Source organism: Etheostoma spectabile, chromosome 2, assembly GCF_008692095.1.
Source record: "Etheostoma spectabile isolate EspeVRDwgs_2016 chromosome 2, UIUC_Espe_1.0, whole genome shotgun sequence".
NCBI lineage: Eukaryota > Metazoa > Chordata > Actinopteri > Perciformes > Percidae > Etheostoma > Etheostoma spectabile.
In genome coordinates, this window is record NC_045734.1 from 17,138,349 (window position 1) to 17,152,293 (window position 13,945).

Genomic DNA, 13,945 nt, shown 5'->3' on the forward strand with positions numbered 1-13,945 from the left:
AGTCATGGATACATTAAGAGAGCGGATGTAGTGCACGTTCAGGCATCAGATCAGCCCATGTAGTGGCTAACTGGAAGATTCGCTGAGCAGCTCATAAAAAGCAACAGCCTGAAGCAGAGCATCACAGAGTTCCTCTCCTCCTCTTCTGCTGCCCATCTGAAAGTAATTCCTGTATTTCACCAGCAGCTCTGGGGGGAAGTTTATCCTGGGAAGCTTCTGTGTTACCGACTCAGTCATCAGCTGTCGCACTGTCTGTGCTCCACTGGTCCGGGACTCGCCCACCATGAGTCCAAAGTGACGTCCCACAGCAATACGCATCATGTTCAAAACTCTGCAAAGGAGGGAACGTCATTTAATGAATCGCCATTGACTTCAAGTAGTTGCCAACGCAAAAAAAAAATATATATATCAAAGGCCAAGAACATTTTTAAATGTGTTTGTACAGTATTTCAGTCCCTTTTCATAGTTGAAAAGTAATTGATATGAAATCGCTTTTCCCCACCTTGGAGGAATGTTGGACTCAGGTGATGACTTTCTTGGCTCAAGCAGCGCAAACAGCATGGCCTCCACAGTCCTCATGTGGGCCATGACAGGGAACAGAGCCGTATTCTGTACGGAGATAGACGATTTCTCTATTACGTAGAAGTCAGCTGATGGGAGGAGTGCCAGAACTGTGGAAACCTAATGACAGAAAAATTACAAATTGTGCAGTTGTAAATGGGCTTCTATGCAATACTGTGAGTTCTGCCCAGTTGCTAATAAAGTAAAAGCAAACGGAGAACAGGTGTTAAATAGTTTCTCTATGAAAACTCATTTTCACTAGTCGCTGTGTAAAATGTCAATAATACCATGGACTCGGGCATTTATACTCACATCATTCAAGTAAGCAGAAGCCATGTATGTTCCCCTCAAGAAATTTGGACATTCCAGCTGTTGCCAATCCAGTACTGTCATCCCACGGTCCACATGAGCCCATGCGATTTTATTAGTTCCACATACTAGTGACACAATGCTAGTGGCGTCCTGTGTAAACAAATACAGAATCATGACAGGTCATGGTTACAGTGAATTATCCTGCTGTGTTTGACAAAAGAAATGAGATGAGGGGAAATGTGAACAGGTAGTGGTCATTTTCCCTGATAGTCCTGTTTTTCCGATATTGCGGCGATATTCTAGGGTGGACAATTGGTGGAAAATCTCTTCACACTTAGAATTTAGATAAAATCATCAGTAATGTGGACCTAATGTCTAAGTGGGGAAAAGGCAAATAGAACAGCTAGAACAGTCTTGTAAGTTCAGAAAAGTACACCACTTTACTGTAATGCAGCATTTAAAACCAGGAAAAGACAACACTTTTGTCATGTCTCATATCACTATATCAATATAATATCGATAAATTGCCCAGCCCTAGAGAGGGCGATAGCAATATAAAGTTGTTCAGGCATTCCCTGTCATCTTTAAGCAGGGTGGAGAGACTAGAACCCAAGATTCCGGGACTAAGAGTCTCTGATTGGCCACCCTCCTTAAGTTCATGTTTACAACGTGGGCACTACAATAAGCATTTATCTCATAGAAAGACATCGGCGGGAGATTGAAAATGTGCAAGGACCTCACCTCCAACCAGGACCTGTCAACCTCTGGCCTGATAAACTTTGCCAACTGAATCCTCACTTTCCTCTCTTTCTTAACCGGGTTGAGAATGGAGTTGAACACTATTACAGCACTTTTGTGCTTCAGCAGCGGTACATTCACCACACTCTCCAGAGTTTTAAAGGGTCCGTTTTTAGTCCTGTATTCCACAATGTTGAGCGACTTGCGGCCTCTCAGGAGCTTGACGCCTGCCATCTCTGACGGCGTGGCGGTGTTGAGCAGCTGGAGGATGGCGTCTCGTTGCTCGGAGGTGTAGCAGGCATCCAGGGATCTGTTGTCCTCTTTGCAGGGCTCAGACGTGGAGGAGATGGTGGCGTTCAGGGTCTCAAAGCCTGCCACGGGAACCCGGCTCCGCCAGCAACATGTGCACTGGAGATACCGCAGCTCCAGCTCAGGGAGGCAGCCGTGCGGAGGGCGACGGAATAAGCCAGACTGTCCTGCATACTGACCTAAAGGAATAAAAAAGAGGCAGCTGACGGGTCAATGCAGCCAAGTTGGACTCCATAACCCTCGTGTCCCTTGCTGTGGACGTCCGACTCAAAGGCTATGAAAACGTTGTCTAAAACAGAGAAGTAAGGTAGCAATGGAAACTAGCTAGCTAAGTTAGGTTAGCCAATACTTGGCTGCGAATTCAAATGTAATGTTTTGCAAACGCGAATAAAAGACTTACTTCTCTGAGCGACCGACGACAGAAATCGCCTGGCGACCCACATCGTTATTGATTAAATACAAGTAATCAATAATAAATAAATAGTTTTTAGCTACAACATCATACAGGTTGAACAAGTTTTGTTTGCGCTTTGGTTGTCCGACTGTTTTCAATCGGTCGGCGTAGCACCACAGCACCACTGTAACAAGTTCCGGTAGGGTCATTGAACTCATTCATGTGGTGCTTGTTATTGAGTTGCAATAATACACTTTTTATGATTACATAACCCATTCATACTAATGAGGGTAGGTTAAATATTAGAAACACATTTTAATGTTGTGCAATGCAATAGCACCACAAACTACCAGATGTGGGAGACAACTATTTATCAATCAATCAAAATACTTTATTGATCCCGGGGGCAAATTCGGTTCATTGCATATGGTCTATTCTCGAGTAGAAATATATAGAGATATAATAAGAACAAATAGAAATAAGAAATAAAATAGAATATGTATGTAAAATAAAACAAAAAACGTGCATTAAACCAAAATGTTTAACATCAAAATAGAGATGAAATATGTAAAAAATATAATTAATTAAAATATAATTTGATGACACTATTAAATATTTATCCTTTTAATCCAAACATTTTAGTTTATAAAATATGGTAAATTAATATTGATTTAATTACCCAGCCATAAAGTAGTTCAACATTTCTTCCACCTCCACCAGCTATATAATATGAAAATGTTGCTTACACTGAAGTCTAACATTGCCAGACCTTCCTCCAAAGTGCTGTGGAGGACTTACACAGTAATACAATTAGAGGGGCCATTATGCTGCATAATAATTACTTTTAATAGTATACTCTAAATTCATTTAGCTGATATTTGTGCTACATACAGTGGGGCTTGAAAATTTGGGTAGCCCTGGTAAAAAATTGTATTAATGTGCATAAAGAAGCCAAGAAAAGATGGAAAAATCTCCAAAAGGCATCAAATGACAGATTAAACATTTGTATAATATGTCACAAAAACTTAGATTTTATTTCCATCATTTACACTTTCAACATAACAGATAACAAAAAAATAGCATCTGCAAAAGTTTGGGCACCCTGCAGAGTTTATAGCTTCCAACGCCCCCTTTGGAAAGCTGAGACCTGACAGTGTCATGGATTGTTCTCAATCATCGTCTGGAAATACCAGGTGATGTCAATCTTAAGGTCTTAAATGCCCAGACTCATCTGACCTTGCCCCAACAATCAGCACCATGGGTTTTTCTAAGCAGTTGTTCAAACTCAAAATCCACGGTGGAATACGTCAAGAGGCGTAAACTGAAGGTTTTGCCATGGCCTTCACAATCTTCTGACCTAAACATAATTGAAAATCTATGGATAGACCTTAAAAGAGCAGTGCGTGACAGACGGCCCAGAAATCTCAAAGAACTGGAAGACTTTTGTAAGGAAGAGTGGGCGAAGATACTTCAAACAAGAATTGAAAGACTCTTGGCTGGCTACAAGAAGCGTTTCCAAGCTGTGATACTTCCCAAAGGGGGCAGTACAAGGTATTAACTCTGCAGGGTGCCCAAACCTTTGCAGACACCATTTTTTTGTTTTCTGTTGATGATGGAAATAAAATCTATCTTTTGGGTCATACTATACGAATGTCTAATCTGTCATTTGATGCCTTTTTTTGGAGATTTTTCCATCTTTTCTTGGCTTCTTATGCACATTAATACAAATTTTTACCTGGGGTGTCCAAACTTTCAAGCCCCACTGTACCTTACCTAAGTAAGATTTTGAATGCATGATGTTTACATTGTATATACTTTTAATTAAAAGATCAGAACATTTCTTTCAATCCTTAAAGGAGACCGGGGTTGGTTGTCACTGCTTATTACAGCTACACTAGAGTCCACTTTGACAGTTTATGTGATTTTGAACAGTTGTGAGAAGTTGTGAAAATCAAAGGGATACAGATTTCAAGGCAAGCCTTTAAGCTTTCATTTAATGAAGGAATGAATATTGAAAGATTTTAATGATGAGCAATTTACACACAACTAAAAAGTGTCAACCAAGCTTTGCAGGACTGTTCAAACTGTTTTAGTAACCACCTAGTGAAAATAAACTTATTAGCTTGCTTTGCAGTTTGCCTGCCCCTTAGTGGCCATAATACACCAATGCAGCTTAAATTTAGTTTTTAATACACCAATCTTTCAGCCATCTGTATTGACCTTATGCATTAGAGCAGCAAGGAAGTGCTCAGACTCCATTAGTTTGTATTTTAACTTCCTGTCTATACAGAGGAAATGTGTTGCCTTGTTTAATCCTATATGACCTCTACAAAGTTGTGTGTTTGTGTGTTTTAAACATTGAAAAAAGTAATTGTGAACCAATCAGGAACAGCCAGAACCTGAAGTGGAACAAACAATAAATACACACACACACACACACACACACACACACACACACACACTCTGCTTAAGTTATTACAAAAAAGAAAAGTATTATTTGTCCTGCTCTAATAAGTGGGGGGAAAACTGAACAGGGGAGTCATGTCCTGAGATGAGGTCAAATTGGATGACCAAAATGTGTTGAGCCTTTAAAATGTTATGTACTTAAATAAATAAATTGTTAAATGTTGTGAAGAGTGGTTGTTTAATGCTTCAGTGTATTTATCTACAAAGCCTTCTATAATAAAGATACATTTTTTGTTATGTCTATGTTAAATGAACAAACCTTCATTTTAGATATTTACACTGTACCTATCCTAACATGACAACACCTCACACACACCAGTGTTAAATTACAGCTATGAGCTACACACAATTCTATCACATTCATAGTGCCGGTCAATTTGTTACAGTGACGTCTGTTTCACTTCCTTTCTTTCTAATTTCTGGACCTCTGTGTTTGTGTGCAGAACAATAAACTTCATGATGCTGTGCTGGAAAGAGGAAATACAGTGCCCCTGGCCAGGGGCACTGTATTTGAACAACTCTATTTTTTTTCAACTGCTACAGAGCAGAGCAGCTCTGTACCATTCAATGTGTGGATCAGTATGAAGTTAATACCCAGTAGTTCTTTTATTAGGTTCCAAGTGTCAATCTGACCGAAGCAAACTACCTTCATCTATGGCCATTCTGGAGAGAAACAACAAAATCCTACTTGATTTGGTGCAACAGCCAGGTAACAACTTGTGTGCTGACTGTGGAGCTCCTGGTGAGTACATATGCTGACAAAGATTCATAACCACTTTGATATGATAGCAAGCAGCAACATTGTTGACTGATTTCCAACAATACATGTTTCAAGGACAAGCATACCTAATTTCTGAGTAAACGTGTTTTCTTTATTAAAGTTAAAAGAATGATGAGCAAGAACGATGAACAGTAACCTGTGCCATCAGGCCATGTAATCTTGTTGTTAACAGAACTATCTCCAAAGTCATACTTTATAGCCTAGTCAAACTTTTTTTAATAAACATTTGAAAGGGGAAGTGGTGGCTGTTTTATATTCTGTGGTAATACCTCAGTGTTCTTGCTAACACTTTGTGGTCATCACTGACAACGACAGTTGATAGAGTCTGTGTGAGAGGAAAAGACAAACAAGAAATTAAATACTTAAATTAATTTCACTGTTAAATTTACCCCTAGATTAGTAGTGCACATTAACCTACAAGGAAAACTTTTTGCTTTCTTTCTTGCTCACAGAGCCTGACTGGGCCTCCTACACTCTTGGTGTCTTTGTGTGCCTGAACTGCTCGGGGTTGCATCGTAATTTACCTGCTGTCAGCAAAGTGAAATCCATACGTCTGGATTTCTGGGAAGATTCACTAGTAGAGGTATAGGTTTGTAGTTTGTACTCATTTTATATTCATATTTATATTCATCCAATTTATGTTTTTGTATTTACACAGCCCACTTGATGCCGGGACAATTTTAATTTATAAATTAAGATTATTTTTATTTTGTATCTATTGTATGCACATGTGACAGATAAAACCTGTTAAATTTGGAATCTTGAAAACTAATCTGTCCACACTCTCTATTTTGCATAAGGTATTTAGGATTTAGGTATGAGTGTGCTTTGTTCTCTCTATGGATACTGTACATGCATTGTTTATAATCTAACTTTTAGATTGTTTCTGGTTTCAGTTGTCCTGCTCTGCAAGACAGGGATCTTCAAATATGAAATGAAGGGAATTAATATGGTTTGTTGTAACTTTTAAAATCTCACATCTTGTGATTTCAGTTCATGCGGAAGTGGGGAAATTCTGCAGCCAAAGCCATTTATGAAAAGTGTGTCCCTGCCTTCTTCTACCAGCCGCAACAAAAAGACTGCACGTGAGTGATCGTCACCACATTCACCGTCCATTCACCTCAGTAGCCCAGTGCAAAGTGAAGTACTTTACTTTACTTCTGAATGGGTGTGGAGAGGTAAAAAAGAGGAACAAACAGTGTCAATTACCATAGTGGAGCTATTACTGAAGACAGTATGAATTAGCCTCATTCATCAATGGCAGGTCTACACATTTTCTGGTATTTACTAAACACGTGTGTTTCATCCATACAGAAACAGTAACTTTTTTTTGCTTTGTTGTAGTGTTCTTAAGGATCAATGGATCCGTGCAAAGTATGAAAGAAGAGAGTTCACAGGAGAAAACAATTTTCAGCAAGCTTATTGCTCAGGTAATTATCCTGGCAGTATACTAACATTAACATGTTATTCCAATCAGTAAAATAATCAGAATTAAGCATTTGAATTTGGCATGCATAGAAGTTTATTGCTCTTCATCTCTTTTATTTATTTGATGTATCCAATCCAGACCAGTTTGAGTCCACACTATGGAAGAAGGGGAAAGACAACAAGCAGTATTTAAAGAGGATCTTCCTCTTGTCCCGGAAAGACTTCACCCTCAAATACTTTATTAAAGAGGATGTGAGATTTTCTACATCCCAATTTAGTCTACAATGTTTTATGAGCATACCTGGGTTACAGTCAACCACCTTTTGTTTCTAATCTTTTGAAATCCTTCCTTAATCCTCTTATTCAGTCCAAGCTTCCCAAAGCTGTCATCTCCATGAAGGACCTGAATGCAGTTTTCCAGCCAGAGAAGATCAGTCACGCTCACGGTCTGCAGATCTCTTACATACATGACAAACGCACAAGGAATCTGTTTGTTTATCATGAGAAAGGACAGGTGAGCTTGACTGACATAGTGATTTTTTTTTTGTAGTTTAAACAGATAAATGTCTTGACTTCAGCTCATGTATAGAGTCTCTTACCTTTGAATCTTGCACTGACAGTTGTGGACTTGGCCTGTCTGATGGGCAGGGGCTAAAAAATAAATAAAAATGGCACCAGCATGTAGGGCATGGCACTGCATCACATTTTCTCCACTAGAAATGCAACCAAGAGGGCCCTGCATCGCACTTCCTCCACTAGAAGGGCACCTTAGAAGGCCCTGCGTTTTGTTTTGTTTTCTCCACTAATAGGACACCCTAGAGGGCCCTGCGTCGTGTTTTCTTCACAAGAAGGGCACCATAGAAGGCCCTGCATCATGTTTTATTCACGAGAAGGGCACTATAGATGGCCCTGCATCATGTTTTCTCCACTGGAAGTGCACCCTGGAGGTCCACCTCCCAAGTCCACAAATGTGCAGTGGTATAGGCCTACATCTCAAAGAATAGAAGTACAAAGGCAATACATTACAATATCAACAAAACACCAAAAATAGTTGTTAGCAAGAAGAGAAGGGGACCTCAAAATGTTTTACAAAAGTGTCTTTAATTAAAAAAAAGTAATATCAAAATCTCCACACATATAGTACATCATATTTTTCTGGTAAAATACAGCGTCTATGTTCAGCTATCCTGGTTTTTTTAAGCTCTTTCGTTTTTTGTATGAAATTAACCAGACAACAGACAACTGCATGATGCAGTTTATGTCTTATTGATATGCTCTTCTATATCTGTTATCTTACAGGTAATTGTATCCTTGTTAAATGCTATTCGAGCAACACGCTTGGCATACCTCCAGAAGAAACATCCCACTCTTCGAGATAATGACGTGAGACAAAATTTCAAAATATATAGCTTGGATAGATTGTTTAAGTTAAAGAGTTAAACTGCTACTTTTGGTCAGTTAAGAGTGTTTAATGTATCTCTTTGCACAGTTAATATCTCAGCTAACGGTAAATTACCTGAAGGAGGGGTACATGGAGAAAACTGGCCCAACGGTACGTCTGAGTTTATTACAAAAATGAATTTAATTTCTGATGATTTGATTTATTACATCTGACAAATTTATTTGATTTTAATTTGAATTCATTTTTATTGTTTTCTCTTCCTCTTCCTATATGTCTGTGTGTGTGTGTGTGTCTGCATGCATGCGTGCGTGCGTGCGTGCGTGCGTGCTTGCGTGCGTGTGTGTGTTTGTGTGTCTTTCCAGCATCGGGAGCCATTCAAGAAGAGGTGGTTCACACTGTGCTCGATGAACAGAAAACTTCTGTATTTTAAAAGTCCACTGGTAATTACCAGATAATGCCAGTGTCTCTAGTGTGTGTATAAAGTGACTGTATATAGAAATAGATAAGTAAATGAGCAATAATTCTAATTATACATTGAAATCAATTGTAATGTTTTGGAGGTGGACATTTACAGGAAAATACGCAGACATTAACCTGATATGTAACAATGCATTTTTTGCTGCTTGTTATCAATGTTAGGATGCTACAGAGCAAGGTGCTGTCTTCATTGGCACAGAGAGCCACAGCTACTCTGCTTCAGAGAGCAGCAGGCGGAGCCTGAGGGGCAACCGATGGCACTGTGGCATCACGCTGGAAACTCCGGAAAGGCAGTTTTTGTTTATGTGTGAGCAGGAGCAGGAGCAGAAGGAGTGGCTGGAGGCCTTCAGAAAGGTCATCTCTCAACCCATGACCCCAGAGGACTACGCTAGTAAGACACCGTTGTTATACCTCGTACAGTGTAGGTAATGTCTTCTGGTGCTTATCACATGTGAAAACCCACTCCCAACCTTTTCTTTCTTTGATATAGATGAAGCCAGCATGAGAAGGGGAAAGTGATTGGAGGAGATTGACCCGTTGGTTTGCAAGAGTTCAGGATGCAGTAAGAATTGTTTTGGGACACAACGGACTCAGAGCCTCTTCTTCCAAAAGATGCTCCTGAAGCTGTCAGAGGATAAATAAGCATGGTGACAAACTCTTTTTTACTGGCAGAACTGCTCGACACCACAGACAAATGATCAACTCCAACACTTTGCAAGGACTAAAGTGTCTCTGTGATTACACCTTGCCACCTTGGAGAAGTTACTGTCACAGCTGGGACGTTGCTGCACATCAGAAGCTTCTATTTATTGCATTGTCTTTGCCACTATGACATTGCATCAAAGAGCTCTTTGCAATACATTATAATTACACTGGAACCAAATATTGTATTTATTAAAATTAAATAAAGAATAAGAGAATAACCTATGTACAATTTGCAATTGTTTTGTAGTTATTTTGTGTTTTATTTTTCACTCAATTTGCACATTTTGAAAGACTTAGGTTCATTTTTTCTTACATAATAAATAAACTACATATTTAATAAAATAATTAATATAATATATTAATATAATATATGCATTTAATACAATATATTAAATTACTAAATAGATAGACAAACCAGACATAAACTCAAAATAAAGTTATTATAAATGTACAACAGCTTCTAGGGCACTTACATGCATAAACAAGAGGTAGAAAAGACGAAGAAACGTCCATGCCATATCAACAAACAGTCCGATGCTTAAAACACTCCTAGCTACAGAAGTGGCTGTTTGTTCGTGATTCAATAGACGATCTTTGCTCGCCCTCACTGTCATGAGGGGCGTGGCGGAAAGCATGGATGCTAGCGCCCGCTAATGTTCTTCAAATTTGTGCGAAGAAGAGCTGACTGTGGCTGAACACAGCAGCAGCAACACTGTCCGACTGACTGATCCTCGCAGGTGGAATATATAGTAAAAACACCGTGGTAGTATTTCCGGAGATACAACAATTGTCTATCATCTGTTCTGAACCGGTGTAAACCGGAGCTGTCATGCAAACATAGCCGTTAGCAAGCGAGCCAGGCCGAGGAGAGCTGGCTAGTTGAATCCTTCATCCAGACATGAGCATACATGTGTCAGACAAGCCAGTTTACAGAGTTTGTGTACGCTGAAGAAGATGCGCAAGGACGTGAGGATATTATTAGTGGGGGAGCGTAAGTAAAGCTATAAAACGGTGATATGTAACGTAACTAACAGTGTGTTGGTCAGCATTGATGGTCTGCAGTGTCAGCCTTTAGTGTTCACTTTGCACTGCTGCTACCAGCAGGGCATGTGATGCTGAGACCACTGTCTCATGATGATGGTGTTCATTCAGTGCATTCATTCTTTTTGTGTAACCTCTGATCTGATCTGTTTTGTTTTGTTTTACGTTTGTGTTACGAAACTAGCTATTGGAAAAACAAAACAGCAGCTGTAGCTTTTTGAAACAGTAGATATTTTTATCTGCCCATTACACAACTAACCGCAGTCTTTCCATTGCATGTTAGTGGACATAGAACAGATAAAGCTTGCTCACTTTAAAGCTTTAGGTCAACCTATAGATCTATATTGCAAGTTGACTTTCCCACGTTTCCTGACAGTACATTTAAATCCCTACAGCCTCCAGATATACACTATTTTCTGTTTTAAACAGCAAGCCAAATACATATAAAACTATTTTACAACTGTTAAGAAAGCATTTTGCCTGTGGTAGTTTTCTTTGGTCATTTAATTCATGGAATATCTGGGATATTTTGTGAAGTAAACTCCAGACAGACAGACAATTTTATTCTATCTTTCTACCTTCTTTGGGAATTATGTTGTTTTCACGTTTTTCACACACACACACACACACACACACACACACACACACACACACACACACACACACACACACACACACACACATTAACACAACAGTTAGGAGTAAGTGTAGTCTTTTATTGATGTTCTCTTGCTTGCTGATAAATAAGAAGCCATTGTAAATACCAGTAGTTTAAAAACCCAGCCAGGGTGAAAGCTTCAATTCATAGATTGTACACACCCATACAAAATTGCCCTGTGGTGTTTGTGATGTCAGTAGTGTGATATCTGTGTACCAGTCACATGGCCCGGATAGCTTGTTAACTTAATGACAGTTATTATCATCTTAAATTAATAAATGATGCCCCCCCACAGTATAATATTAATATGAATTGTAATGAGTTGCAAATGTGGTTGTGTGCATGCTAAGATCTACCTAATAATCAGTCTCATTTATACTTTTGCTCTTCTTCTCTCTTCCTCCGTCCACAGCCAAAGTGGGGAAGACATCTCTCATCATGTCCCTGGTCAGTGAGGAGTTCCCAAGTGTGGTACGGATAAGTGATTATTATGTCAGAAGTTTGACACTTTGAGGATGCCTTTCTACCTCAAATATCTAAAATATGTGGAGTTTAACACGGTTGATTTAGCCATATTACTGGAGCTCTTTAACTAGTTATAAACATGTCTGTGTAAGTGAGAGCCATGTTGCATTCATCCTAGGTTCCCTACCGAGCTGAGGAAATCACCATACCTGCAGATGTCACACCAGAGAGAGTTCCCACACACATTGTGGACTATTCAGGTAATTTACGCCCATGACTATTTCTTTGTTTTTAGATTTAACTGCAAAGTTGTGGTGACCTTTGTTGTAAAATCCTAAATATCACCTTTTCTGCCTGCAAATTGAGAAAGATGAACTTTTTCATGGTACACTTGTCTTTCTCCTACAGAGGCGGAGCAAACAGATGAGCAGTTGTTTCAGGAGATCTCCAAGGTCAGTCAGTACATTATGCTCTCCTTTTAGTGCTCTGTTAGGTGCTAGGTTCAGGTATAAGCCTAAAAGAGGTCTGTGTTGGTCTCTTTCACAGGCCAATGTGATTTGCATTGTCTACTCTGTCAACAACAAGACGTCCATAGAAAAGGTGAGCCACCTCTGTAGCTAGGATTTCCATAATTGGTTTGTATTGCAGTTATATAGTCAAATATGTGAGGCTGTCAGTGTGACACTCATGAATTAGAAGTTGTCTCTCAAAATGGTGATGATCTTTTACATTTGTTATCTTTTCTACCTTTTTCTTTCCATAGGTGACGAGCCACTGGATCCCCCTCATTACTGAGAACACAGACAAGGACAGCAGGTGTGAACTTGTATGGAAATACTGTAGGTCAGAGTTTTCATTGTCAGCTCAGTTTGGACAAGGAAATATGGGGCGAATGGAGTGCCTGTTTCTTCACTTCTCTATGAGCACAGCAAGCTCCTAATGCATAATCAACCTAATGGAAAACTAGCAAAAGACCGTTTTCTGTAGCAAAAGGCCAGTCATGGAATTTTTCTACTAGTTGTTAAAGTGATGACCTACAATCACATGGTGGAAATTGAGCACAAATGCTTTTCTGTAAGCAGAGAGTTGAACTGAACTCCATTTATGTTTTGATTTTCACTGTGAACTGAGTCACTGCTTTTCTGGGAAGGAACATTTATAAGGAAAATTACTCTTCTGCCTAAAATGTTACATCTGTTGCATTTACAGTTTATGTTTGTATTAGTGTTAATACAATGCTGTGTTTGTTATTTATGTGTCCAGGGTTCCTCTGATTCTGGTGGGAAACAAGTCGGACCTGGTGGAACACAGCAGCATGGAGACCATACTGCCCATTATGAACCGGCACAGTGAGATAGAGACTTGTGTTGAGGTATGGAGTGGCAGATCTTTTCACTGTTTCCACGGTTTCTGAACCGTAAAACAATTCAAGTGAATGCTGTGAGAGTGCTAATCTGTTTTAATTTGCCAGACAAATACTTCCCCATTCAAGTAATGCAGTAGCAATGCTATTGTTTCTAGACAGCAGTTGTGTTGCTATGAACACAAGGTCAAAAGGGAAATCAATATCCCATTGTCATTAAACAGAACATAAATAGGGGAAGAAGTTTTTTTAAATAATGGGTGAAAACTTTGTTTAGGTGCCAAAAGGAACAAGATTGTTTTTAGTTAAACATCCAGACATTGATTTTTTTGTTACTTTATTGGCAGTGCTTTTAATAGTTTTACCAGCACAATCAATACATGCATTTAAATTGTTTTCACATGATGACTGTATAGAAACAGAATGTTTGCAGAATAAAATTAGCCCAATTAAGAATGTTGTCATTTACATTGACTTCTATTTGTAAAGCCCTTCACAGTATTTGCTGTAAACATGTTTATGATCCTCATTATAAACCACTTGAGGATTTAATACTTTACACCGGCCATGAGCTTAACTCAAACTCACAACATGAGGTCTGCTGTATCTACACACGATGAAGAAGCGCCTAATGTTTGAGAAGCCTTTGGTTCGTGTTGAGTTCACTCTTTTCCTCCTCCTGCGGCGCCTGTGTTTCTTCAGACTGGTTAATTAAACCAGGCGTGTCACTCAGACAGATCCTGCGTGTTAATACCCTGTCTGGACCCGACTTAGCTCCCACACACACATACAGTATATACAGGAATATATATACTCTCACACACACACACACACACACACACACA

General features: G+C 39.3%; 3 protein-coding genes across 6 annotated transcripts in view; 2 read left to right on the forward strand and 1 right to left on the reverse strand.

The window, feature by feature from the left end:
- Positions 1 to 20: 20 nt before the first annotated feature.
- Positions 21 to 2,524, reverse strand: tefm (transcription elongation factor, mitochondrial). Of its 2 annotated transcripts, none has more exons than XM_032533782.1 (5): positions 2,321 to 2,524; positions 1,615 to 2,099; positions 874 to 1,023; positions 503 to 681; positions 21 to 331 (listed from the first exon to the last, which is right to left on the reverse strand). In XM_032533782.1, the coding sequence occupies exons 1-5, from the start codon at positions 2,361 to 2,363 to the stop codon at positions 67 to 69; spliced, it is 1,122 nt and encodes a 373-aa protein (XP_032389673.1). In that variant the 5' UTR covers positions 2,364 to 2,524; the 3' UTR covers positions 21 to 66. The 2 variants fall into 2 exon arrangements, with proteins under 2 accessions (XP_032389673.1, XP_032389662.1); XM_032533771.1 differs by having other exon boundaries at positions 1,615 to 2,102; positions 2,321 to 2,517.
- A 2,513-nt stretch (positions 2,525 to 5,037) lies between these two features.
- On the forward strand, positions 5,038 to 9,792 carry LOC116700489 (arf-GAP with dual PH domain-containing protein 2). 2 transcript variants are annotated; one of them, XM_032533762.1, is made up of 12 exons: positions 5,038 to 5,522; positions 6,014 to 6,144; positions 6,555 to 6,646; positions 6,906 to 6,991; positions 7,129 to 7,241; positions 7,357 to 7,503; positions 8,289 to 8,372; positions 8,479 to 8,541; positions 8,754 to 8,831; positions 9,031 to 9,259; positions 9,359 to 9,430; positions 9,685 to 9,792. In XM_032533762.1, exons 1-11 carry the CDS (start codon positions 5,435 to 5,437, stop codon positions 9,385 to 9,387), a joined length of 1,140 nt encoding a protein of 379 aa, XP_032389653.1. In that variant the 5' UTR covers positions 5,038 to 5,434; the 3' UTR covers positions 9,388 to 9,430; positions 9,685 to 9,792. The 2 variants fall into 2 exon arrangements, with proteins under 2 accessions (XP_032389653.1, XP_032389645.1); XM_032533754.1 differs by having other exon boundaries at positions 5,039 to 5,522; positions 9,359 to 9,792.
- A 384-nt stretch (positions 9,793 to 10,176) lies between these two features.
- Positions 10,177 to 13,945, forward strand: part of rhot1b (ras homolog family member T1) — a 14,945-nt gene continuing 11,176 nt past the window's right edge. Inside the window, exons 1-7 of one of the 2 annotated variants that reach the window (XM_032533732.1) lie at positions 10,177 to 10,564; positions 11,685 to 11,743; positions 11,916 to 11,997; positions 12,146 to 12,189; positions 12,284 to 12,337; positions 12,501 to 12,553; positions 13,001 to 13,109. In XM_032533732.1, coding sequence (XP_032389623.1) covers positions 10,528 to 10,564; positions 11,685 to 11,743; positions 11,916 to 11,997; positions 12,146 to 12,189; positions 12,284 to 12,337; positions 12,501 to 12,553; positions 13,001 to 13,109 — 438 coding nt within the window. In that variant the 5' untranslated portion in view covers positions 10,177 to 10,527. The remainder of the gene's footprint in view (positions 10,565 to 11,684; positions 11,744 to 11,915; positions 11,998 to 12,145; positions 12,190 to 12,283; positions 12,338 to 12,500; positions 12,554 to 13,000; positions 13,110 to 13,945) is intronic. The other variant, XM_032533741.1, reaches the window with a different exon arrangement.

Bases quoted from the DNA above. Each gene is read 5' to 3' on its own strand.
- LOC116700489 (XM_032533762.1), top strand. From the start codon at position 5,435: ATGGCCATTCTGGAGAGAAACAACAAAATCCTACTTGATTTGGTGCAA. The intron at 6,145-6,554 runs GTATAGGTTTGT...TTGTGATTTCAG, and splicing joins GGGAAGATTCACTAGTAGAG to TTCATGCGGAAGTGGGGAAA. The intron at 7,242-7,356 runs GTGAGATTTTCT...CCTCTTATTCAG, and splicing joins AATACTTTATTAAAGAGGAT to TCCAAGCTTCCCAAAGCTGT.
- tefm (XM_032533771.1), bottom strand. From the start codon at position 2,363: ATGTGGGTCGCCAGGCGATTTCTGTCGTCGGTCGCTCAGAGAA. The intron at 682-873 runs GTGAGTATAAAT...TTCTGTCATTAG, and splicing joins CTTCTGCTTACTTGAATGAT to GTTTCCACAGTTCTGGCACT. The intron at 332-502 runs GTGGGGAAAAGC...CCTCCTTTGCAG, and splicing joins GAGTCCAACATTCCTCCAAG to AGTTTTGAACATGATGCGTA.